Source organism: Parasteatoda tepidariorum, chromosome 6 (assembly GCF_982258835.1).
Source record: "Parasteatoda tepidariorum strain Cologne lab strain chromosome 6, Ptep-v5.0, whole genome shotgun sequence".
Taxonomy (NCBI): domain Eukaryota; kingdom Metazoa; phylum Arthropoda; class Arachnida; order Araneae; family Theridiidae; genus Parasteatoda; species Parasteatoda tepidariorum.
The window spans coordinates 15,974,746-16,001,530 of NC_141760.1; the positions used below are offsets into that span (position 1 = coordinate 15,974,746).

A 26,785-nucleotide genomic window follows, 5' to 3' on the forward strand; every position below is an offset into this window, starting at 1 on the left:
ATTAGACTGTGTAGCCTGTTTGGAAGGATTTTTTTTTATAGTAGTGTCCATTTCTTAACATATATTACCAAAAATTTTCTTCTCCTTTTTCAAGTTAAATGGGTTTATCCATTTAATTATTTTTTTTGATTTATGAGTATTTATAATATTTACTTCGCGCGAAAATATAATTATGGGATTCTGTGCCAAATTTTTTTCCCTTTGATTAAAGGAAAAAAATAATAAATAAGGTAAAATGAAAAAAAAGAATTTGTAATAAATAATAATAGAATTAAATAATAAGAATTTTTTTCTTCTCTCTCAATATGACAATCATATGCTTTAAAATGTAAACTGCAAAGTTTAAAACTAGTTGAGAAAAGTTCTTGAAGTTTAATTTAATTAATTCATTATTGTAACAATAATTTTATTGACAGGAGTTGATAATTTCATTGACAATAATTTTATCGCCACCTGCAACCCATTTCGATCGCCAATGGAATTCACTTGGCGATCATCCATTTCAGTAGATCACCAAAAAGTCTGGCATTCAAGCCAGTGCGAGTAAAAATTATTGATTTATAATAACTATTATATCGTTTTATATATTGAAAAAATATTAAATTTTCCTCTGTTACGCACTTTTTAAATTTTTTTCCCTTCATATTTTAAGAATAAAGTACATTAAAAAATATCATATTCTTTTTGAAGTGAAGTGAACTATTCTCGTCTAATTATTTTTTAAATTTTATTTATTTTTTTAATTTTGTAAACAATAAACAAATGTGTGAATTGTCCTTGACAGAAACAAGATTGATAGAACATAATGGATATCGAAGAAACTAGTAAACTTGAAGCAGAAGCCCTTAAGAGGCGTGAACGTTTGAGGAATTTAAAAAATCGTGTTACTAACGAAAATGGTTCTGAAAATAATGCTAGCACTGAAGAGCTTCCGAAGTTAGTAAGCCGTTTTCGGTGAATTTTAATCAAGTTCATTAATTTCTGTAGTCTGTTTTCCAAGTGAAAAAAAAAGTATATATTGCTGAAATCATTGATGCCAACTTCAAGGGGCACGGGATTTAAAACATTCAAATTTTCTAAAGTTGGACAATTTTTTTTTGTGCATAATTTTAGCTACAAAATATCTTCACAAATTTTGCAGACATGACAGATGTCATGTCTGATACCATTTCATGGAATTGACCATAATTTTAAAATGACAATAGTTCTGAATCTGGTAATAGAAAATATAAAGGAGTGATGATTGGTAAAATTGGTGTGATATCCTGTATCACGTCTTGAAACGAAAAACTGGTGCAGAGTAGTAAAATTCATTCGCCGATCTAGGTAATGAATTTTACTACCCTGCTAGGTAATTGGTGGGTACCTGGAAATCTGACTAGGTATAATGATCAAAGGCTAGGAAATCTGTCTAGGTATAATAATCTGACAATGTATGATAATCAAAATCAATATAATTTTTTCAAAATTGAAACACCTCTTTAAAGTAAGTTTCAAATATATTTCGTCAAAATTAAATGAAGGATTTAACAAAAGGATTGAAACTAGTCATAAGTTGCCGAAACTGTTGGCAGAATAAAATACCATCAGCATTTCAAGTTGCAATTGTTAAGATTTAAGGTTAAAAATCTTAAAATAGCTTGCTTTTTCAGTTAAATAAATAATAGAAATAATGAAACAATCTGTAACATTACAGTGTATGAAATATTATAAAAACAAGTTTTGTTTAACTACTTAATCAATCAAACATCTGTTCAAATTGTTCTGTGTTGAGAGATCTATCAGTTATCCAGCAATTTATATAAACATTTATTTTTTAAGGTTTAGCAGCTATTTGTTTTTCTTACTGCATGACTTCTGTTGTATATTCTTTTCTAGTATGTTCGCTCACAAACATTTTAATGTTAAGATTTAATGAATATTTTTAAGAATTACTTCTCAATTCTTCTAGAGTTACATAAATTGTGCTTGTAATTCCATGTTTTAAAAAAAATCTAATTTAAAGAAAATTTATATTTTTCTAGGTTTTAAACTTAGGTAATGGTATCTTTGTTTACAATTTCTCTGTACTTTTAGTAGATAGTTCTGAGTGAAGATTCAAGTTGCGCGTATTAAGAATCAGTTTTAATATGCTTTATTCGTGTTGATGTTATAGTCAATGCAAGATATATTTTGATCTTTTTTTTTTGTGGCAGTTGTTTCTACTAATTTCCAAATAGTTGAAAAACAAATACAGGTACTTGAAAAACAGATATTTTAATGTGATTTTGTTACAGCACGTGAAATTAGAGAGAAAGTGGAATACCATGTTTTTTAGCTGTGTTTCTTATTTTTTGTAGTATGATTTTTTGGTACTTTTTAAAAGTAAGTGTTTTTTTTTTTTTTTTTTGAAGTTTTACGATTTAACATTCATAAAACCTTTTTTCAATTCACCAAAAATTAATCTCCTAAAGTTGAAAATATATTCTCAATTAAGTGGTAAATCTTATTTTGAGCTATAAATTTATTCAAAATTTTTGTTTTATTTTAAATCATTATAAAATCCATAAAATGTCTTACATTTTCATAATTTAATTTTTCATAATCTTTATTTGCATTTGCTTAATGTTATATATTTTTTTACTTTGATGCTATGAACAATACAATTTATTTATTATAAAATAATCTTTTGTATCATTTGATTAAAAAAAAACATTACATTTTTCTCATCTTTGATTAATCTATTTTTTTTTAAAGAAAAAGTTGTGTTTTTTTTATTTTGTTATTATTAAAAAATTCTTAGATTGCCATTTTTTCCAGTTTCGTGTGAATTTTAATATTTAAAATCATTTAATCATAATAAGTTTACTAGTTAAAAGTATTTACTGTCTAATACACTGAAGTTTATGCAAAAATTATGTTCATCGGCATCAACATGTTTAATTGCATGTATTTGTTTTGCACTCTATTTGATAGACCCTATATTTACATTTATTGTATTGTAGTATATGAAGGCATGATAAAAAGGTATTATGTTTTGCAGGCCTTTATTTCGAAATTACACTCCTAATGATGAACAATTGAGGTTAAGCCAACTGCCAAAGGCCAAACCAGAATCAGGTATTATATTCTTTCTTTTCCATTTCTTGATCTATTCCATTTTCTGATAAGTAAAGTCTATAAATAATTCTAGATTCCATTTATATTTTGCATATTTAATATTTTCGTTTGAAATTCCGTTTTAAATTTTTATTATTAACCAGTGATAAGAAAAAGGCGTGGATGGGTTGCAGCCTTTCGCACTGTCCTGCAACAGGTCCTCGGTTTGAACCTCGGACTGGGCAAGGCTTGACTCAGTCTTTCACCCCTTCAGTGGGTCGATAAAATGAGTACCGAGCATGCTTGGGAACTAAACACAGGGGGTTTTGTGTTGGGACCTTACTGGAACATCTGCTCTTGCACCCCAGAGCCCAAAGGTGAAGAAAACTGAGATGGGCACAGTAGGCCTTACCCTTCTATGGGTTTAGTTCAGTTTTGTTTGGTGATCAAAAAAATCATAAATTTTTTTTTGTAGTTAACTATAACTATTTTTTTTGTGTAGTGATTATAAATTATTTTTGAAATATAGTTCCTACCTAACTACTTTTAAGAGTGGGATTTTGTAGGAGGATTCAATTTACACTTGTGTTCAAAATTAAAGTAAAAGGTTTTTAAGATTGAAAAGAAAAATTCATAAATATGATTTAGAATAATTAATGGCTTGTTTAAACATATGAAATTATTAAGAAATATCTAATTCTTGTTTTTATGAGCTAATTTATTTTTCTAAATAATTGTTTCTTTCTATATTTAATTTTTTCACTATATTTTGCCTCTATGACAGAGAATATTTAATACAAGAAATGCTGGAAAATTGTCAAATATTTGTGAATTTGTTAAATGTCTTGCACTTTTTAATTCCTAAAAGAAGTATTTGTACAGTGCACAGAATAAAAAATGAACTACCCTTAATAACTTTTGATCTAATGGTCAGATCTTTATGTTCTAGGACTCTTTCAGTCCAATATTATTATTTAAATTTTCAGTTATTCATTTCCTTTATAGTTGAGGAAGAAATTCAGAACCATCTTGAAGCTGCCAAACCTGAACCTTTAATTGAAGAAGTTGTAAGTTTACCTTATTACATAGTTGCCAACTCTGCTGGATTTTACCATTGGTTTAAAAAAAATTCCCCTTGCTATTGTGCATTTTTGAAAATTTCTTAAAATTGAGCAAGTTTCCTAAAAAATCACTCGGTTGAAATAGAATTTGTATACAATTTATTGGTTGTTTGAATATTTAAATAAGTATTACTAATACATTATTATCAATCAAAGCCTCATTTCTAGTTATCATTTTAAAGTTTTTTTCAAAATTTTTAATTCTAAAATTTTAGTTTATTTTTATGCAGAATTCCCTTTTTAAGTTAATTAAAAAGTCTTTTTTAATCAATAATAAATTGCTGTCTCCCAAGTCAGATTTATTTTGAAAGGGCAACATTATCACAGAACGTTACCGAGTTCTTGCAGAAAGATTTTTCCTTTAGGAAGTAAAAAATTTTGGTTTTCTTTTATGCAGAAATTTTGTTTGATTTTTTTATGCAGTTATTACTATTGATTTCCTCATAGCTTTTAAAATCTGATATTTTTAATACGATATTATTTATTACAACAACTGAATCTCGAAAGGAAAACACCTATTTAGTAATCTGTTTTTGAAGAATTTGTTTTGCGCGATTTTGTCGTCGATCTTTTTTTTCCCCAGAGTTACTGTTATGGATTTCACATTTTTTTAAATTATTTTTTTTATGTGATGATAATTTACAAAACGCAAGAAAGGAAATAATTAGTGTGTCCCCCCCCCCTACAAAATGTGAGAATATTGCCCATAATATTAGAATAAAAAAATATTACATATTCAAAAAAGAATTATTTTATTTGATCCAAAAAGAGTTTTTTTTTTTTTTAAGTTACACTTCTGTCTCTTTAAATTAGTGATATGTATATTTGTTATTTTTAAAAGTATTTTGCAGAAAGATATTAGTATTAGAGAAATACGTCACAGAAATCCTAAAAAAATATTACTAATATAGTAACATTCAAAATTATAAGTTGACATAGTAAAAAACATATAAAATTCAAGATCATTTTATGCCAATCTTGAATGAAAAATATTGCAAACCGTTTATTGTTGTAAGTCTAATAAAGTTTTTGCATTTTGATGACAATAAAAATCCCTAAAATTACTTATATATAAAATATTTTACATATTATTCTAGAGTTATCATGAAATTTATATTTCATAAAATCTAGTGGATTTTTTCTAGTAAATGTTGGCAGCTGTACTATTATTTATTTATTATACATTTTTTACATGGAAAATTGACAAATTTTCTTATTTATTTTGTATCGGAAAGTGAAGTATCTAATTTATAATGTTAAAATAATTATGATGTCATTAAATCATTAAATGTAAATCTGATTTCTGGTCATATAGTGTACATTTGTGAAACTTCTTTTTGATTATAGTAAAATATATAAGCTGTAATTTAAAAAAGAATGATGTAAAATATGAATTCTTTTTATAAAATTAGTTTGTTTGTTTTTTATTTGCTTTTTACACTAAATTTAAGAAACTTCTTTTTAGTTTGTTGTTTTGAATGAACTGTCTTTTTTTATTTTTTAGAAAACAAAATTTTCTAGCTTAAATATTGGTATTAAAATATTTTTTTAGCTGTTGTTTTCAGAGATAAAAAATATTTTATAAGACATTGTTTAACAACTTCTATTAATCAATGGCGAATGTTGATGACATGAAATTTTGATTTGATTATTTTTGCCCAGTTGTTTTTAAATTAAACAGCTTCTACCTTTGAATCATTTTACAAGCGTGACATGTTTTGGCCAACTTTAACTGCTGTTTTTTATTCTTTTTTTTAAATTCATGAATTGAAAGCTGAGTAGATAAAGGCAAACATAATGTTTTTTTTTTTTTTTTAATTGAAATTTATTGGATAACTTTCTTATTTTAGTCTTATTATTTATTTTGTTAAGTCTTTTTATTTTGAAGATTTTAGTGGATGAAGGAACCAAGTAAGTTTCTAAGTACTTTTGGAGTTGAAGAATAATATAAGTGCATTTAGAAATAAACAGTCAATGAAAACCCTTGTTTTGGTAGGAAATAAAAATGCTAAGAATATGAATGCCATGAAGCAATAAGAATTTATAGATTTTGTGAATTAGAAACTTTTGAAAACAAGAAATAAAAGCAAAACAGTCTACCATTAATCATTAATACTCTTAATTCACAATCTCATTAACTCTCTATCTCTTCAATAATATGTTATTTAAAATCATTCAGCCAATCAGTTCTTCAAATATAGAGAATTTTATTCTTCCAATTCTTTAAAGTTTGAAACCAATCTATTTTTTTTTTATCTTTCATTTAGATCTATTCTATTTATTTATAATATTTCCTTTCTTTTTAATTGTTAAAAAATATTTTGTTTAACTATCTCTTTTATAAGAAAATTTTCAATATAATTATATGCCTTAGAAATCTTAATGATGATGTATTTTTAAAAGTTGAAGGCATTTGAATTCTTTGCAGGATTTAGCTAGCTTGGCACCCCGTAAGCCTGACTGGGATCTAAAAAGAGATGTTGCAAAGAAACTTGAAAAATTGGAGAAAAGAACACAGAAAGCCATTGCTGAATTAATCAGTGAGTATTAACAAAACTGCTTTAAAATGTCCTTAAAAAGGACTCAAATTGAAAGAATATTTTACTCAATTGAATTGAAAGAATATTTTCAAAACCCTCAAAAGACAATAATTTTAAATCTGAAAACTTGAATTGTACTTAATTATTGTTCTATATACCATTCTCAATGCAATTAAACTCAAACAATAATTCAAGTGAAATTTAAAAAAAATTAAAATAATTCTGAATGATGTGTTTTTTTGAAATTTCAGTTAGACTTTAAAAAGGAAAGATCTGTATATTTAATATCCCAAACATTCAATTTTTAAAAAAAAATTACGTATCAGATTTTATGGTTAGTATTTAGAAGTGTTTATTCGTATCTTTACCATAAGTTTGTAAAACCTTGTAAATTAAAAAAAAAAAAATTATAATTCCTTACAGTTATACTTATAATTCCAACATATATGATTTTTTAATTATAAAACTATTATTTAAGAAGATTCCTACTAATTATCTTAAATTGTCTTTACAATTTTTTTTTAATCATAAATAAAGTAAAAAAATTTTAGTAATTTTAGTTTATTGCTCAAAATTTTAAATATGGATCAGATATTTCCTTTCTTTTGTTTTATAATTGTTACAACTTTATGGAAAAAGACTTCCATATGTATTTATTTATTTATTTTTTTGAAAAACAAAAGACATCATAGGAGAAAATAAATCTGCAATATCTTTGTGTTTGGTTAAAACAATTCCTAGTATTTACTTTTGTTACTGTAAATTTGTATTAAAATGTTTTTAAAAAATCCAATTTAAAGAAAATTGATTTTTTCCTAGATTTTAAACTTATGTAATTGTACCCACGTTTATAAAATGTCTCAATTAAACTGAATGTTTATTTATTTTTTACTAAATTTTGTTCCTATTTTATTTTATATATTATAAGGAAATATATGAATTTTACTTTTAAAATCAAAAATTGTAAATTTCGAAAACAAAAACAAGATAATTTATTATAAGCAGAAAAATTTATTTTAATTTTCCTTATTATTAGCTGATATTTTAAATCTTGCTTTAATTTAAAAATTTTCTTATAATCAAACTCATAAATGTCAATTTTTTAAAAATATGCTTATATATTTTTACCCTGAGTTTACGTTTTTTAATGCTTTCAAAACTTGAAATCGGTGTTCCATTCTGTATATATATATGAATATATAAGGTACACATATATGTACCAGTAATTAGTAAACAATACTGTACATGAAATATTAAAAAAAAAAAATTTAATAAAGAGAATAACTTTATTTATTTAGCTGTCCCAATTTAAAGAAGACTTAATAACAAATGATCTAAGCTTAAACATGTGAGCTAAAATTTCCACTGAGCGTTAATCTTGGCATTTTCTGAACTTTTAGCTTCAAATTTTTCTGCATCAAAGCCAGTTTTCTCAACGTTATTCAGTGGTAAATTAGTGCAAGAAGTGTTAAAAACCTTAATGGGATTTTTGATACTGTTTGTCTTCCGCAAGTGAATCAATATCTGGATTGAATCTTTAGAGTTTGAGCCTCAAATGTCCATGACCCAGTACCAGCGGTGGGGCCTGAACCTTGGTTTGGGAATCGCTGATCTATGTTAACAAATGTAATGTAAAAAAAAAAGGACCTTTTGGGAACTGCTAAAGTAGCAAATCTGTGACAGAAAAAAAAGAAACATAAATACAATAATTGCAATGAGTTAAACTTCTGAGTGAGTTTAGTGTCAATATTTAGTTTGTAATATGCTATTAGAAATTATGAAAATTAAAATATTATTCTGTTGGGAGAAGTTAATGACAATAACAACCAAAAGGTACTACCAAACTAAACCGAAAGGTACTTCAAGATAGAATCAAGTTAACGTGTATTGTATACTAGTGAATGGGAATTTAATAATTGTAGTGGTAGTTATGCTACATCACTCCCCCACCAGAATATTATCTGTGATAGAATTGGATACCACTAGTTGATTCATTGCTGTTTTGTGAGAATCTGAGAGAGCTGTAAGTAAGATCACAGTTTTGGGCAAAGGTCATTTGTTATTAATGTTAATTAACAGTCAAGTGTGTAAACATTGTGTCTGATCAATACTGAGCGAATGTCTCCCTGGTGCTCAGTATTGGTCAGTGAACAGTGAGATATAGGAAGTCAACGGTTCACTGTGTTCTATCCATCAAACTAGCCGCGTTCATATTAAGGTGGCCGTTTCTATCGAGGTAGGCATTTTCAAATCACGTCTGAAAGTCACCAATCTAGAGTGTTGGTTGGGGCAAGCGTGTTCAGATCACGCCCAACAATATCAACCATGACTACAATTCTTTCTTTTAAATTTAAGTTTAAAGCGTAGCACCTATCATTTTAAGCTAAATATTAATGGGTACACTCTAAAAATCAGAGCTTGTTTTGAATCTCTTCAATTTTTGAGTTGAATATATTGGTACTACTGTTAATTTTTCAAACAATCAAGTTTGTAGTATAATGCCATAATTATTTAGCTAGTAATAATGTTTTCCAGTACCTAAAAACATAGCTATAACATTGACAAAACAAATATAATATATATATTAAACAAACAAATAAAAAAAATAAAAAGTGCTACAATATTACTTGATTGAAAAGTTCATTTGCTTCAACAATATTCAAATATGAAATCTGAGTACAATACAATATTTCATTTTTGTATATTTTTGAAGCAAATGAAATTTTCAATCAGGTAATATAACACTTAAGTTAAAACCTTTACAAAAAATATTTTTTTTAGAAATCGCTATTATTTGATTCAACAATTATCTAAACGTAACAACTTCTCTTGCTGTATTTAGTTTAACAGGCCCAACTCAATTATAAATATTAGATTTTCAATTTCTTGATACTTATTTTATATAAATTTTCAATTACATAAAAAAAAATTTAAAAAAAATCAATCTGTGTTTGCACACTATTATGTTTGTATACTATTTTCCAATGCAAATTAAAATGTTTAATTTAACACTGTTGAGGAGCCCACTGCACCAGAATATTTTAAACCATTTGAACTTTTTCAACTATTTATCTTAAGCAGCAGTAATAACAATTCAGGTCATGCTATACTTATTCTGGTTTCAGAGAACACTCATTGTTTGATATTGTTTATCTATAATATAATTACTTTATTTAATTGAGCAATATTATCATGATATTCTTGTAAAGCAATAAGTGCATCATTAAATTGAAGGGCTTGGGGCAATATGGTGATAAGCCACAGTTTTTCTAAATGTGTTATTTTTACATCAAACTGCTCTTAAGTATTGTTTCTAGATAAGTGTTCCTTAAGTTACCAGAATTCCCACTAGATGGTAGTACGATAAAAAAACACATGTTATTACATTCATAAAAATCATTGTTTTTTTAAAAAAGAAAAAAACAACAAATCTAGGTATTAAAAAACATTCTAATAAATATGAAAAAACTGTGGCTTGTCCTTTCAGTTGTCTTTAAGTTTTATTTTATATAAATATTATGTTTCTCTTGCACTAAATCATTAACAGTTTTATTCTGTTTGTAACAAATCTTTCTTTAAAAATATTAATAAGATTCACTTTCCAAACATATTTTGTAAATTAATGAAAAAGTGATGTAAATAGAGTTTGAGATATTTTTTCTGTTCTATTGTAATGTTCATCTGTCTGTAGTGTTGTCTTTTTCCAAGTTAAAAGTAATGATGTTTTTTTTTTTTTTTAATTCTATCACTATAATATCTGAAAATTAGAAAAAAATGTAATGCTTTGAAAAAAAATGTTTGAATGTGATTGTTATGTTTTCTTTTTTCATTTTTAAGGAGAACGACTGAAGTTAGGTGAAGAGGATTTGGTTGAAGCTGTAAATAGTTACTCAGAAATAGAAAGTAAAGCTCAGGATTCTGATGATGATTAAACGATTGTGAATTTAAATATTATTTGTAAATAAACTGTGTTTTTATTTTAGTTTTGAATTTTTTCATTGTGTCCAAATTTTCTGATATTAGTTTTATGTTTGTCCAAGTAAAAATAAGTTTGTACTCTATAGATAAATAACAAATATTTTTTCAATATTTTGCCTATTTAATTTATAAATTGGACAACCTTGCATTTGGGTACTAATTTTTAATTTGTTGATCTTTACATTAATTTTAATAGAATTTGTAAAAGTCAATTTTTTAAAAAACAATTTCCATGAAAAATGCTAATTTAAACTATAATTTATGTCATCAAATGCAATTATATTAGTTAGCTTTTAGTGTTGCTTGTAAACTGTTATACATTAAGGTTGTATTTAAAATATCAATTAAGAAAAGTAAAATTAGCCTACACAAGTATGAAATTATGTTCAGATTTTATATAGCGAAGAAAAGAATAATCTAGAATAACATTTAAACACTGGCATGTCAGAGCGAATCGATTGTACAGAAATTGCGATTTTCGTCTGTTTGAATGAGAAAATCGAACATTAGTGGGATACGTGGAATGATAATTATATTGTAAATATTTTTTATGTTATTTAACATTCTGATAAAATTACAATAGGGATAAATTATCTGCATGAGGACTTCACAGTATTTATTTAATAATTTATAAACATATTAAGTATTAGTGCGATCATTACTTTAAACAATATGCTAAAAATCATTTTTATAAGAATTTGTACTAAGTAAACCATTGCTTATAGTCAAATTATTGCTAGGTTCCCAGATGATTCACTGTAGCAAGTTTTGGAATATATTTTTTAAAAATTTACCTTTAAGATCAAAATTTAATTAAAATATGATTCGTTACAAGATTCCTTCAATTTCCAGGATAACCTACTCAACATGAAGATGCATAATATAACCTTGCATGCGCACGGATGTCAAAAATGATATTACCAAACATGCTACTTGGTCGTAGATGGCACCAATCTGCCTTAATAGCCCAGGATAACCTGGTTGGCAGGACGCTGGACTCTCGTTTGTCAGAACGGGAGTTCGAATCCAGCTGGCCGAAGACACCCCGTGTAGTAGATACTGACTGGTGTCTATTAAATCTGTCGGGTCACAAAGTTCTCCATGTTCCCATAACAACTCAATACCTCTGAGGATACTGAAATTGAGATTGATCGTTCTCTGGTTAAGGTCAAAATTACGATAGTGGATGAACGAATGGATGTATAAATGGGTCCGCCCTATAATCGGTTGATGCAAACTTTTGGCCATAGATGGCACCCCCTTTGCTTAATGGCCAACAACAACAACCAAACATGCATGGAGAATTTTAAAATTCTAATTGGACTTGAAAAAATTGAGGTTTTTCAAACCTTGATTTACAGATTGTTAATTTTTGAACAAAATTCTATTTCTTAACAATAAAGCGTGTAAATTTTTACACCTACCGGAAGGCAAACCTTCAACAACAAAAAAATACAGAATTTCTGGAGTTCAGAATATTGCACAACCCTTTTCAAATCTAATTTTGTTACTGCTTTCTAACTTGTTAATTCTGATTTAACAACAGCTCATATGTAATGAGGCCATATTTAAATTGCTAATTATGATTTAATAATAATAAAAAAGCATATATGAAAACCTATTGTGACGAATATAATTATGATCTAACAAGGATTTTCATAAAATTTTCTATTTTATTTTGGTTAGAAAATATGTTTTCAGGTGTTAGTGGGAATTTTAACCCTCGTTGAGTACCGAATGTGGCAGTCAAGCTGACACATCAAGGATGCAATGCCCAATAATGATGAAATTTCAATGCTTCTGAATTGAATATAAGGGATTATAATTGCACAAAAAAAAAAATTGAACGATTCTGAATAACTTTTGATCTAATCTTCATTTTCTCTGAATAAACATACCTTTTTTTGACAAATTCAGAATCCGGACCTCCAAATAGTTTCATCCCAACCTTATTTTTATTTTACTTTTTGCGTATTTTGCCATATCTCGAGAACTTTTTAAGAAAAATGGAACTTTTTGCATGCAATTCATTTATCCAAAGATAATTTCATGCAAAAAATAACTTTTGGCAAATATTTAATAATAGTAAAACAATTTTTAATTATAAGGTACGCAATTTTTTACATCATTTTTAAGAATGTAATTTTGCATGGCAAAGTACAAAATGTGAGCAAAATCTATCAAATAGTTTACAAGAAATCGAATTTTAAAATTCTATTCTAATTTTTCAATTTGAAATATGGTCTGCACTATTTAATTAGCATATTTGAGGTCAACCCCTTCACACCTTTAAGATTAAGTCCTAGAATGTGAAGATCTGATTATTAGATCATAAGCTATTCAGGGTGGTCCATTTATTTCTTTGCACAGTACAATTATAATTTGTGTAGAGTTTAGGTTCTTACAAGTGGCAGGCAGAGAGGGGTCTAAATGTGAAAACCCTTCTGGCAGTAAAAAAAAAAATTATTTTTATTACAATTTTTATGAAGAAACTATTTCAAACCTAATGAAGTTTTAAGGTGTTAAAATATTCTTTATAAATTTAAATCTTTTTCTTATTCCTATAAGATTTAAATATATACGTTTGAGAGATAAAAATGGACATTTTATTGGGAATAAATTAATTCCTTACCAAAATTTCTACTTAAATTTGCACAAAAAATGAATTTATAATGGAGAATTTGAATTTTGTAAGCATGGTTTTTTTAAAAAAGATTTTTGTTCCCTGTCTAGTAATTATGCTCATCTTTTCAGGGAAAACCCCCATTTTTGCATCCCACTGATTTTCATATTCTCATTTTAAAGGATTTTAACTAAGAATGGAATTAACTTCTAATTTGAAATTAATTCAATGTCCTCAGACATTGGGAAAAGCTATTAAGAAAGCCAAAAATGCATTCTCCAAGAAAACATTTTAATCTTCTACACAGGCTCTGCAACCTTACTACCAAAATAAAAGAAACAGCCCAGTAACAAAGTTTCTGATGAAACAAAAAAACTTGTAATAAATTTCTACTCATCTGATAAACTTTCTTACCAGACTTCTGGTAGAGCTGAGTGCTCGATTTTCAGAGAAGATAGACAGAAAGTCCTCAAAGCAAAAAAAGTACTCGCTGGGCCCCTTGATGGAAGCATATCAAGTTTTAAAGCAGTTGCATCTGAACATAATTGGCAAATCTAAGTTTGCTGTACTACGACCCATCTATATTTTATGCGTAGATAAAACACCACTTATGTGTTTACGTGTTATTCATGAAAATTTGAATTTACTATTAAAATCACATAGTTGTTTGTTTAACAATTGCATAGAATTACTAAATATACCTACTTACGACAACTGACTGTGTGTTGTAATGTAATGAAATGTAAGAATAATTAAAAATGTAAGAATAATTTCCTTTTTAAGCAGTTTGTGATAAAAATTCTTGATGATCATTTACAAGAGCCTGTAAAGTGGTATCAGAGGAACAAAAATAACAGAAGCAAAGATTGTGCACAGTTTCTTAATTAAGGTACACGGTCCAATGTAATTGATGAGTTCGAATTAGAAAAATTTATATGGACTCATAGGCAGTGACACTGCTATTGCTTGGCTTCCTCAACTAGATTGTATGGAGAGGGAAAAAAAAGGAAATTGTAAGTTATGCCTTAGTCAATGACTATATGTAGCATGACAAATATGCAATCCACATTTTCAATGAAATCTTTTTTGATAAACTTAAATGGTCGACATTGAAAGAAATTAAAATTTTTAGTGATGGGCCATCATCCCAATTCAAACAGATGTATACACTTTGCAATATCATCAAAATCTATTGGCAATTTTCCTCTACGACTCACAGAAAAGATGTAGTTGATGGGGTGCAGTAAAGAGGGTTATATGCGCAGAGGAATTAGAACATTTGTGGAATGCGGTGGAAGTAATCCAGTGTCCCAAACAGGATATTGAAAGGGATGTTGCTGCATTTGAAAAACATATGTCAAGTGTAAAACGTATAACAAATCCATTGTATAAAAGTTCAAAGGAATCGACTGAAGAAGGAGAAAAGTTTATAGAATAGGACCAGTATGAAAATCTAAAGAAATTCCAGGTTTTTCCTCTATTGATGTTGCAAAAGGTAGTTTTTCAAGTATAACAGTTCAAGAAAAAAATAGGATAGTAAATTTTGTTGCCCAAATAACTGAAATTGTGAAAGAAATGTGCTTATTGTTTTTTTTAACACGGTCTGGTAGAATAAAAACTTTCAAATATAAGTACAAAGATGTAACATGGGTCACATGTCAGATATTATAGCAGTGCTGCGAACTGTAACTTTAAACAACCAAAGTGTCACTTTTGACACTGATATTTCCCTTTAACTATTTGTCAAATTTGTGAAATACCCCATTACATTTTCAGGTCCTCTCTGTTACGATGCATTATTTAAACTAAATAAAAATGTGTTTACAATTTTAAAAGTCTTATAATAATTTATTTTACTTTGAAGAGTGATAATTTAAAAATAAAATGTTCTCTGAAAAGAAAAAATCCACAAAATATTAAAAGAGATAATGTTTATCAAAAACATTTTTAGCAATGCAGCACTATTATAAAAATGCCTGTAAAAACAAAGATTATATACAAAAACAAAACAGAAAAAATAAAAATCAATCTAATTTTTGAAAGAAAATTTTAAAGCTCAACATTTCAGTTTTTCAATTACCATATTTTCAAAAAAAAGTTAAGATTGAAGTCCAATAAAGACTCCTTGAATTGCCGCATCATAATTAAAACATAAGTTTTTAGAAAAAGTGAGATAAAAACCTAAAAAAAAATCTTAATTTTTAAACAATGGATTTAAAGCCAAAATCTTAATTTAACCTTTTCACATTGCCATATTTTTAAAAAACAGTTACCGTAAAAGAATAACGTTCATTAGAGACACAAACGCTCTTTAAAAAATGCTGTCATAATAAACACACTGATAAAAAAAAAGGTTAATAAAGAAAATCAAAAGATAAACAGAATTTTTTTTTCTTAGTTCTGAAATATAACTTTAACAAAGAGAATCTCTGTATTCTATGTTACTAGCTTAGCTATCTGTTTTATCATACAAAAAAAAAAATAAAAAAAAATGACAATATAAGAATGAAGTCTAATGGAAAAGCTCCGTTAACATACTTCACTTTAGTTAAAACAAAAAACCAAAAATGTGATAAAAGTTCTTAACTTTTAAAATATGAAGCGTTTAAAAAATGATGAATTGACTTGCTCGAATATGATTATAAAAAAGTCAGCATTAAAAAACTCATGGTTCAATTTAAAGCAGGGTTGGAGTTTTGGACGTCCTAAACTGGTTTTGGACAGGACATGTGGCTTTTACTGTCTTAAACTGGGTTTGTCCTAAACTGTCCAAAACCTTGAACTTTGGTAAAAGGTAAAAATTCTATAGGTGTAACCATTGTACACATAATAATTACATGTATCAATAAATATTTGCTATTTTTTATACATTTTACTATAACTTATTAAAAGAAAATATAATATAATTGGAAAAAGTTTATAATTTTTGAAGCTCCACAATTCATTGAACAACAAAAGTGAATACCTAATCCTTTAAATATAAATATGCTTTTAATACTGATTAAAAATAATTTTTGCATAAGGATAAATATGGCAATATTAAAAAATAATAATTTTTCTTAAAAAAAATACTAAATTTGTTCAAAAACTAACCTTTTATTTTTCACAATATTTTTTTAAAATTTTTTTTATAATTTCTGCATTACAGGATTATAAAAAAGACATCTATTTTAAAAAAAATTGTTTTTAAATATAAATATATTAGTTTAAATTGAAAATACAAAATAACTGAAAAATGTATTAACAGTTTCGAAGGGCATAACATCAGTTTCAGTTACTGACACTTGTGATGTATCACCACTATGCTAAAAGAATTGAACATGAATGAAATAAAAGTATTCTTGAATAGTACTATAGATAAATAAACGTGTTTATGACGAACCAAGCACTTAGTCCCTAATATTTTAACCTGTATGGCAAGGCCAAACTTCAGTTATGTACTATTGAATGAGAGGACCAATTGAATGAACTTGATTACTGATTAATCTTCCTTTGTTTAAATTGAAGAGTCAAACAATATTAATAAAACACTATACTTTTAAAAACAAATATTCTCTAGTATATTTAATTACTAATATGTTATTAGTTCTATGTTTTTTTTTACCTCTTAAATATTGTTCAGATAAAATTGTGACATAATTTGAGTAAAAGGGTTTTGGACAGGACGGTTTAAACCATTCTGTCCTAAACCTTGCCAACCCTGATTTAAAGTAATCTAGCTTTCTTTAAATTTTGCTTTCCATGCGTCGTTCATAATATAAATTAACAAGCTTTTGAATAATGTATAAATACAAGTTTTTAAATAATGTTAAATAACAAATATGTGTAAAAACTATTTCTAAAAACCTATAGTAAAAAATACAATTTTAGATTTCCCCCCCAAAAAAACTTTATTGAAATTTTTTTCTTCCAAATAACACTTAGCCGAATATTCATTACATTCCTAATAACTAATGTCAATGTAACTTTTATTTGCATTCAAACTATTTTGCACAAAGAGCTGCATTAGTGAAAACTATTAACTAACAAGAATTTCATGCAAAATGTCTTTATTAACAAAATATCATGAAAATTGTTGTATATGAAAATATTAATATAAAAGAACAAGTATTAAATTTTTTTTAAAATCTAATAACATATAAAGCTATTACTTTTCTTATTTATGGGAGAAGTCTAATTGATAAAGCAGCATAAAGAAAACAGGGTTCTAAAATAGACATAATTACAAAATGCATATAAGTTGCACATAAAGGATTTTAGCAGCATAAAGGAAACAGGATTCCAGAATAGACATAATTATAAGTTATATATATACATATAAGTTGCACATAAAGGCTAGCATATTTTTATATTACACATTATAATACATACTTAAAAGTTGATAATTTTTAAAGAAATTTTTCTCAATATTTTAGCAATAGCCATAGAGAATTAAACTAAAAAGATTATTTAATTTTGCTCAATTTAAAAATCATAATCTACTTGCAGTTGGTTAGAAGTCAAAAACTTTAAAAATTGTTATGTTTATAACGTTTGAAAGATCAAGTACTTTTCAATCTACTATCAAAAACTTGATTTATAAACACAGTTTTATGGAAAGCTTATTGTAGATAAAAGAATCAATTTTCTTTGTTAGCAGACAGTTCTTGTACCATTTTTGTGATATAACTCATTCTTCTAGGAGTTAACACCTGCATTTGTTCCATCACATTCATGAGTTGACTGTTTGATGCAGAAGTTTTATCTTCTGTTAGATAAGGATGACGTAAGAGTTGTTCAACTGATGCTCTCTCTTTAAGATTTCTTTTTAAACATTGCTTCATGACATCTACAAGGTTTTTATCATTCAAAGGTTGGAAAACAATCTCGTAACTGGGATTCATAATTGCATTGATCTTCTGCATCAGGTTTTTAAGGTTATGAAAGGGTGTGTGACCGTAAACTAAGTTATACAAAATGCATCCCAAAGACCACACGTCCGACTTGACGCCGACTTTAAATAATGCTTGCTTGGCATCAGGAGTAGACATTTGAGTGATCGCTTCTGGAGACATATAGTTTAAAGTGCCAACTTGGGTGTCTCGAAAAGTGCTGGTTTTGTCATCAGGAACTAATGCTGCTATACCAAAATCTATGAGCTTTAGATTTCCTTCTACGAGTAAGAAATTTGCTGGTTTTAAATCTGAGTGCACAATTCCATATTTATGGATGTCTGCAACAGCTTCTAGCATCTGTTGCCAATAAAATTTGATCATTATAGGAGATAAACGTTTTAATTTTGCTTCATTGGAAATGTACTTGGCAAAATCAATATCTCCCCTTTCTAAGACCAAAAATAACTCATCTTCTCGATATTCGTAGTCATACATTTTGATGACTCGGTTTGAACCCTGCAATTTCTTAAGATACTCAATTTCTTTACGATATCCTTCTCGAATTGAAGGATCTGTGTTTTTTAGTTTTACACATTTAACAGCTATTAAATTCTTCTGTTCATCAAACGCTGAAAACACCTTGCAAGATCCACCTGATCCCAGAAGGGACAGAACACTATAACATTTCCCATTCACTATTATAACTTCATCATCAGAAATTGTGGACAATTTTTTCCTACGAGCGCCCGTTTCAGCTGGTGTTTTAAATTCTGATTGTGCCATCAAATTCATCTTCACAGACTTATCTGGAATAACTTTTGCAAACCTGGATGCTTTATTTTCACTCTGAGGCAACAAACATTGGATATCTATATTACTTCTGAATGCTGAAGGCTTGCAAGTGGAGAAAGATTGCCGAGGAGCTGGTTTCCAAGGAGTTGAATCGACAGTTTTGAAATTCATTCCTCCCCTTCTTATTCCTAAAGCATTTGACGCTTTAGACACGAATTCAGGCGTCTTTACAACTTCGGGTGATTTTTCTGTTTTAACTTCTTCTTGAGTCTCTTCTTCATCATCGTCACTGAATTGTACGTTCGGATCTATATAAGTTGGAATTTGACACAATATATCGTTACCGCTTCTTATTCTTTTATAAATATCCTCTTTAATTCGTGCACGATCAGATGGGTGTGTTACAGAGGAAAAAAAGTCAGAGGACGACGAAGTTTCTTTTTTGGCCATTATGTATGATGGAGCAGACTCATGGTTAGGCAAATTTATTTTATTTTCCATTTTTTAGCTACATTTATCATGTATTTTATTTACGTCTTTTTTAAAAGAATAAATTAAAACAAAACACTAACGAAAGGAACCTTTTGTCTGTCAAACTTATTTGTTTTTAAATTTCCCAGTATTGGTTTGTTGCCAGAAATAATTTCAAAACAATGTACAAAACCTTGGCCGAGTACAATGCTAATACAGCCGTCATTCTCTTAATTATATAAAATTAAATATTTATTCAGCTTCTTTTAATTTATAATTTCAGTAGAAACATGTATTAGAAATATATGTAAGATGAAACATATATTTGAAATATTGAACAAAATATTATTGAGTGGCAGCAGTAAGCACTTTATTAGTAAACAGACCAGTGGATTAGTGTCAATGATAATTTCAGATTTTTCTGATATTCTTTTATTAATACTTAATGAAATAGCCCTTGTGTTTTGAAATAACGGTGACACTCAGGCACTAAGGTATCCTGTTAATTAAATGGATCAACAGTTTCTTAAGCATAGATTTAATGTGAAGTAATTTAAAAGAGTTTAAAAGATTAAAAAAACAAAACAGGATATAGTTTGTTTTATTGAGGGTTGGTATTTTGTCCGGATGAAACTGGGCATGAACTCATTTACATAAAATATTAAAAAGCTGTAATTATTTTAATTTCTTAAAAAATTCATTTCATTTATTCGTTTTTGTATATGAGGCTTTTTAGTTTTCACATATTAAATTTAGTTTTCGCATTCAAAACGGTGGATTAAGTAACTTGAAAGTTTATCTTATTTATACTTGATAGCAATAATAGTTTTCTTTGCTAAATATAATATTTTTCGCCTATTTTGACCTAAATGAATACAAAATAATGAAAAAAAAAATATGTTTAATAAAAATTTTGCTTCAAAAGGATAAGCTATTTAAGAGTTGTTTCAATAATTGATATTTCTTTTTGAAAAACAGTTTCTTTACTTAGATTAGATTGAAAGAATCCTATTTTCTACAACATATTTTTTTTTTCACACTGGAAGAAGCCCGTCATCCTGGGTTTCAATCTATTTTTTAAATGAAGACAAAACAAAAACTAAAGGAAAAAAGCTTTTTATCTCATGAAATGAGATTATAAATTTCATATTGAAGTTTTAAATAATGTAATGTGTATTAAGTAATACAGTCAATTGTTGATAATAATTAAGTTGACCAAATATGTTGTATCTATTAATTATCATTAACATTTTGATCGTGTAGATTTAAACTTAAGATACAGCATAAGCAGAAGAAACAATAAGTAAGACTGATTTAAGCTACCGATTGAAAACTAAGAAGTTTAACCTAAAAAAATAAAAATTAATTTGAGATGATGATTTTGATTAAGTTGACCAAATATGTTGTATCTATTAATTATGATTAGCATTTTGATCATGTAGATTTAAACTTAAGATACAGCATAAGCAGAAGAAACAATAAGTAAGACTGATTTAAGCTACCGATTGAAAACTAAGAAGTTTAACCTAAAAAAATAATAATTAATTTGAGATGATCGAAAGTTAATTCCAGGGTAAAATAATGGTTGTTCCTATTAGAGTTGCGAAGTTTATTAATTGTTAAAAAAGAATCTGGATTACATATTTACGAATTTTGTGCCATTTATCGAATAATCAGAACATACATAATTTAAACATAATATAATTTTAAAATAAGTTACTCATATGTTAAATTTAAGGGGGACTGTGCTGTCTCCGCTTATTAGCCGCAGATCGTCACAGATCGAGGTGAGGGGCTATCCATGCAGTGTTTTCCTTACAGAAAAAAAATGGGAGAGAATTTCTCACCCTTTCTCAAAAACAGGGTGAGATTTCAAAAAGATAAGTGAGATTTCTAAAAGTTAAAAAAGCACGAATAGACGTGGAAAAAATTTTTTTCTTATATAATAATAAATTTTTAACATCTTCTAATTGAATATTTTTGCTGCATCATCATATGGAAAATGCTCTGTATCTACTTTTTCATCAGCTATTATATTTATTTGGCTGAAAAATATCCATATTTGTTTCGTTTTGACCGTTTCTACCAACATTTGTTTCATTTTCATTTGTCTGTTACGAATTAGAAGATGTCGCCTTAACAAGGTATTTGTCCATCTTACATTCATGTACAAAAAATATAAATGTCTTACATGAAGAAACCTTACCTACGGTGAGCACGTGGTTGCAGAGAAATGTGTTCTGAAAGGGGTTCCGTGGCTCGAGGAGGGGGGGTGTTCTGCTGTTCGCACCGGTTCTGAACAATACTGATAAATAGGGAAACTAGATAACAAGGACAGATGTTCAAAATAATGAAAGATCAAGGAAGAAAAGAGAAACAGATTTTATTCAAAATGGCAAAAGACGAAATTTTTTTTCAAAATTCGCTCATTTTGAAATTTATTAATAGAGTGCGCGAACATCTCACATTAATCATTTTTTATTGCGAGAAAAGAAAAAATATTCGAGATTCTCGCTCTGCGATGGTACGGCTTTAAAATCCTTCACGCAAAACCATTCTGCTAACCGATCTCAGCTTCAATGGAGGTTGTTAAAAATTAAAGTGCCATAAAATCGGGATTTAATTAAAGTGCCTAAAAAAAAGGATTCTCGAATATAATAACTATTAAATCGCTGGCCTTATTCCAACTTAATTATTACTAACAATTGACTTAATACACGCAACATTATGGGATGTTACTAATGTATGTGAACTCAATCTTACTTATCTTTTCTTTCCTTTATGCTGCAACCTATGTTTAAATCTATACCATCAAAATGTTAATCGCAATTTATCGATACAACAATATGACATTTTTATTATAATTATATGTATCACGTTTTTGCTTTGTATCTCTGGAATCATTTTATGCTTTCAGGGGAATTTCTGTGCAGAAGGATGTCTCAATGTTCTATTTGCGCTTTATCATTTACATTGAAAAAGAACCTCTACCAGCACCTGAGAAATAAACATAATGTTGAGCCTGAAATTTCTGGAAAAATTACATGCCCTTTGAATTGTGTTAGCAAGTTCCGAACTCAGAAAGAACTGAGGAGTCATTTGGAGTCTTTCCATCATTGTTCATTGGAGCAAGAGGTTCAAGAATTTCCAGACTATGAAAGTAATCTTATTTTGTTTAAAATCATACCCTAATGACAACTGTGTAAGAATTTTATTGCATGATTATTACAGTGCAACTTCAACTTACAGGGTGAACACCTCACATCACAATAAATTTTCAATAATATTAATGACTAATTCATATCTGGACATCCGTTTTAGGAAGCGTCTACTTACCTGACACTTTTCAGATAACAAAATAATCAAATCTTTTTTCCATTATTTATTTATTTTTCCTTTTTTATTTGTTACTGTGGGGAGATATAGAAACCAACAATGCTAATCTTCATCAATCAAAGGCTACTTCAAGATTAAATTGAGTTAGCATGTCTTATAACTAGTGAATTGATGTTTAGTAATCATAGTAGTAGTTTCGCCAGAATTTTATCAGGGATAGAATTCCATGACCGAATATTACTAGTTGCCGTATTTGTGAAGGATCGGGAGAGCTGTGTCGAGTTCACCGGATTCCGAGTGCTTGTGGTGAGGGCAGTATTGAGTTCACCAAATTTTAAGTGTTTGTCGTGCGAGCTATATTAAGTTCACAGTTGTGTGTGTGGTCTCTCTTGTGCTGCTATTAGCAGTCGAGTGTGTACACAGGGTGCGTAGGGTTTTTAAAAAGTGCTTAAAGGTGCTTATTTTCGTTTTTTAAAAGCCCTTAAGGGTGCTTTTTTCATTGAGTGTTTTTAAAAAGTGCTTTATTTTCCCTTTTTCAAAATTAGATTTTTCCTTTACTTTGTTGATTTTCGCTTCGAATTATGCAAAAGACACAGTTCACATTGTTCTATTCCACATTTTCACAATTAATTCAACCCCAATCTATTTTGGCTTATTGTCAGTCCGTAGCGTATGAAAACGCCATTCGTTTTACTTGATACAAAAATTCATGATTTTTGACAATTGCAAAAACAATGCCTAAAGGTTTTTTTAGTATTTTTTTTTCACATGACGGTTAAAACAAGATAAAGCCGTCAATTGTCAAAAACTTTACAACCCTGCCTAATTGTGATATTTTTTTAAAGTGCTTAAAAATATTTTTTGAGTGCTTGAAAGGTGCTTATTTTTTGTTGAATAATTTAGCTACGCACCCTGTGTACAGTATGCCAGTGTGTGTAAATAAGACTGAGAATCAACAGCACGCAGGTCAACTGTTCATTATGAACCATCCATCTAAATAGGTGTGTCCTAATTGAAGTGGGCGTTATTTTCAAGGTAGGCGAGTTCATTTCATGCCTGCAGGTCATTCATGTGGGGAGAGTAGAAATCGACAATACCAACCGTCATCTATCAAAAGGTACCTCAAGATTGATTTGAGCTAGCATATCTTATATACTAGTGAATTGATGTGTAATAATCATAGTGGTAATTAACGCCATCGTTACAAATACTTATTCATAGTTAAAACTTTTTTTTAAATTTATACTTGCCGCGTTTTGGATAGCAAAACATTTATATTGCTTTAATGACCTTTAACACACTTAAAGAGTTGTTTAAAAGACGAAAATAGTTAAAGAAAATCAAAATAAAAATTTTTGAGAGCAATAAACTGGGAATGTAAATGAAACTGAATATTATAGTGTTAGAAGGAACAGTCAGGTTTGGTTTAAATTGTAAGTACAACCTTTTTTTAAAATTGTAGCACAGCCTGGCTATTGTAGACCACCAGTTGTACTACCAGCCATAAGCAAAAGGTTAATTCTGTTTCTTATTTAATATATATTTTTTAAAGGAAATAGGATTTTTTTTTTTAAATTTCAAGTTTATTTTTTTTACATTGTTTTTATTTGAATATCTGTGCTGGTAAATCTTTGGTTAATTAATGTCATTTAACTGATAACAAAACATTGTAAGAAAATCGACACTAATTATCCTATATTTATTTATTTTATTGAATAATGCATGTTTTGATCAATGTTCACCTTAAAAATCTGTTGGATTGGCCGAAGTCCCTACAATTTTGGGTATGGGACAATCTACTGTATTATTTTCTAAAGCAAACACTTTTTGACCTGTTATTTTGCTTATCAAAAACTGTTTTAATCCCCTTCATGACATGCATTCATCATTTTTATAAATTATTTTTGTTTTTTTTAGCACAAAATTTTTCATAGGTATAATTATTTTTAATGAAAATAAGCAACAGAATAAGAAAGGAGACAATTTTTTGTGGGAAGAATGAAATTTCAAAACTAACTTTCATTTGGATTTTTAACTATTGATTGGTTGCATTATTGTGAGTTCTTTAAAGTATCACTCGTCCCGCAGTGGACTGATCATTAAGACACGGTTCCCAGCAGATCACCGAAGTCAAGCATCACTGGCTGCGGTCAGTGTGCGAGTGGGTGACCACTTGGATCAGTCTGCGTAAGGACCGAGGGTGTGCGGTATTGGTCCTCGTTAAACTGTTCTACCATAGTGCTCGACTTCACATGCAGGTCGTCGGGCTACCGAAGCGGGGGTGCCATCCCTTCTGCGGAGGATCAAAATTGTGATGGCATGTCTTCGGATCATCCTCAGGGATGTTTCCCAGACCGTCGCCAATAGCCCATTGTGCAGCTCTAGTGCGACGTAAATGAACAAATCAAATTAAAGTATCACTCACCCATTCATGGCTAAGTATTATGTGTAGTAAGTATTATACTTAAAGTTATTTCATATTATGAAGTAGCTTATATTATCATTTGAATTCTGAATCATTCTTTAGTAACTCACACATTTAATGATAATTCAGGAGATTATTGTGTAACTTAGATAGTGTTATCCCAACAAAAAGGATGAAACTGAAATTTGAATTAAAAACACTAAAATAAATAAAAATGTATTACAAAACTATGATGAATTGAGACAATTTATAACAAACTTTGATTAGATGTTTTTTTTTTCTCTTTTTCTCTTTTTTCTATCTCTATGAAAAGTTAAGTATCTAAAATGTTATAGGTAAACTATATATGCAATAGTAAATGTTATGTGTATGTACAGTAGAGAACCAATTATCCGTGATGCTCGGGACCATCGCTATCCCGGATATCTGAATTTCCCGGTTTTCTGGATCGACCAAAAAGTGTCGTTAATCGATGTTTTATCGAACCCGAAGTACAAGGAAAAAGTGTACTGCATAAAGTAAGAGAAAGAAGAAAGGTACTCCTAACTTTAAAAAGAAAAAAAAATGGTAGAAATATAACATTTAAAAGAACAAAAAAATTTGCAAGTTTAGACAAGAAAATCAAGTTTAAAAAATACAAAATTCTCATATTTATTTTTTAAAAATAATTACAATTCCTAAATTAAATAATATAAACAAAACCAATGATTAAATAACGCAATATATTTCATACGTAATTATACGGGGGAAACGATAAAATAAAAGGAAAACTTATTAATCTAAATAAAAACACTTGAAAATTATCGAACCGAAACGATAGTTAAAAAAGGCACTAGCATAAATATTAAAACCCGAAACAAGGCAAGATCAACGGAATTCAAAAAAAAACAACCTAATGATAAAATTTATGAATAAAAAGAATTAATTTATTGAGTGCGAAAAAAAATCAAACGTAGTGGAATCAGAAAAACAAAACTGCAATCTGCTTCATAAAATAATCCTATGTTTAAAATAATAAACAATTCTCCTTTTATTTTATTTTTTTGTTGATAAAAACAAGATTTTTAATTACAGCAGATGTGATTCCACACCAAGAAAAACTTGTAATTGATACCGCACTTCCAAAGAATAAGAATTTATTCAAAAGAAAAAGATTTTATTTTTATTAGTCGATGTCAAATAATTATATTTTTCTCTTTCTTTTTCTGTTCACTGATATGCATGCAATGCATTTTCCCCACCCCCCTCGTAAATCAAGCAGAAAACGAAATCAGCATGCCACACCCTTGAGTTTGATTGACGGCCTAAAGGAAAAAATAAAACATTCCTCCCTTCCCTGCCTTCAAGGTCACGGAGGAAATGACGTTTCTCTGGGTAAACGGGGGAAAAAATCTTCCCCTTCCTTACATTTTCCTCTACTCAACTTCAAGGATGAGTACAATTTCCGCTTTTTTCGTTCTAGTTTAAAATGGCGGGAAATTCGAGCAAAATTTTTCCCGGTTTTCTGGTTTCCCGGTTATCTGGATACCGGATAAATGGTTCTCTAC

General features: G+C 28.3%; 3 protein-coding genes across 5 annotated transcripts in view; 2 read left to right on the top strand and 1 right to left on the bottom strand.

Moving 5' to 3' along the window:
• Positions 1 to 706: 706 nt before the first annotated feature.
• On the top strand, positions 707 to 10,721 carry LOC107450746 (coiled-coil domain-containing protein 12). Its single transcript, XM_016066628.5, has 5 exons — positions 707 to 936; positions 3,023 to 3,099; positions 4,084 to 4,145; positions 6,628 to 6,739; positions 10,577 to 10,721. Exons 1-5 carry the CDS (start codon positions 806 to 808, stop codon positions 10,669 to 10,671), a joined length of 477 nt encoding a protein of 158 aa, XP_015922114.1. The 5' UTR covers positions 707 to 805; the 3' UTR covers positions 10,672 to 10,721.
• A 6,651-nt stretch (positions 10,722 to 17,372) lies between these two features.
• Positions 17,373 to 19,629, bottom strand: Mps1 (dual specificity protein kinase monopolar spindle 1). Its single transcript, XM_016066652.4, has one exon. It carries the CDS (start codon positions 19,505 to 19,507, stop codon positions 17,960 to 17,962), a length of 1,548 nt encoding a protein of 515 aa, XP_015922138.2. The 5' UTR covers positions 19,508 to 19,629; the 3' UTR covers positions 17,373 to 17,959.
• Positions 19,630 to 19,679: 50 nt separating this feature from the next.
• The window catches only part of LOC107450760 (D-ribitol-5-phosphate cytidylyltransferase), a 30,236-nt gene continuing 23,130 nt past the window's right edge, over positions 19,680 to 26,785 (top strand). The window contains exons 1-2 of one of the 3 annotated variants that reach the window (XM_071178956.2): positions 19,680 to 19,971; positions 22,395 to 22,637. In XM_071178956.2, the coding sequence (XP_071035057.2) occupies positions 22,415 to 22,637 (223 nt within the window). In that variant the 5' untranslated portion in view covers positions 19,680 to 19,971; positions 22,395 to 22,414. Of the gene's footprint in view, positions 20,149 to 22,394; positions 22,638 to 26,785 lie in introns of all 3 variants that reach the window. The other 2 variants (XM_071178958.2, XM_071178960.2) reach the window with 2 other exon arrangements.

Coding starts and splice junctions, on each gene's coding strand:
- LOC107450746 (XM_016066628.5), top strand. CDS start 806: ATGGATATCGAAGAAACTAGTAAACTTGAAGCAGAAGCCCTTAAGAGG. Junction 937..3,022: donor AGCACTGAAGAGCTTCCGAA/GTTAGTAAGCCG, acceptor TATGTTTTGCAG/GCCTTTATTTCGAAATTACA. Junction 4,146..6,627: donor AACCTTTAATTGAAGAAGTT/GTAAGTTTACCT, acceptor AATTCTTTGCAG/GATTTAGCTAGCTTGGCACC.
- Mps1 (XM_016066652.4), bottom strand. CDS start 19,507: ATGGAAAATAAAATAAATTTGCCTAACCATGAGTCTGCTCCATCATAC.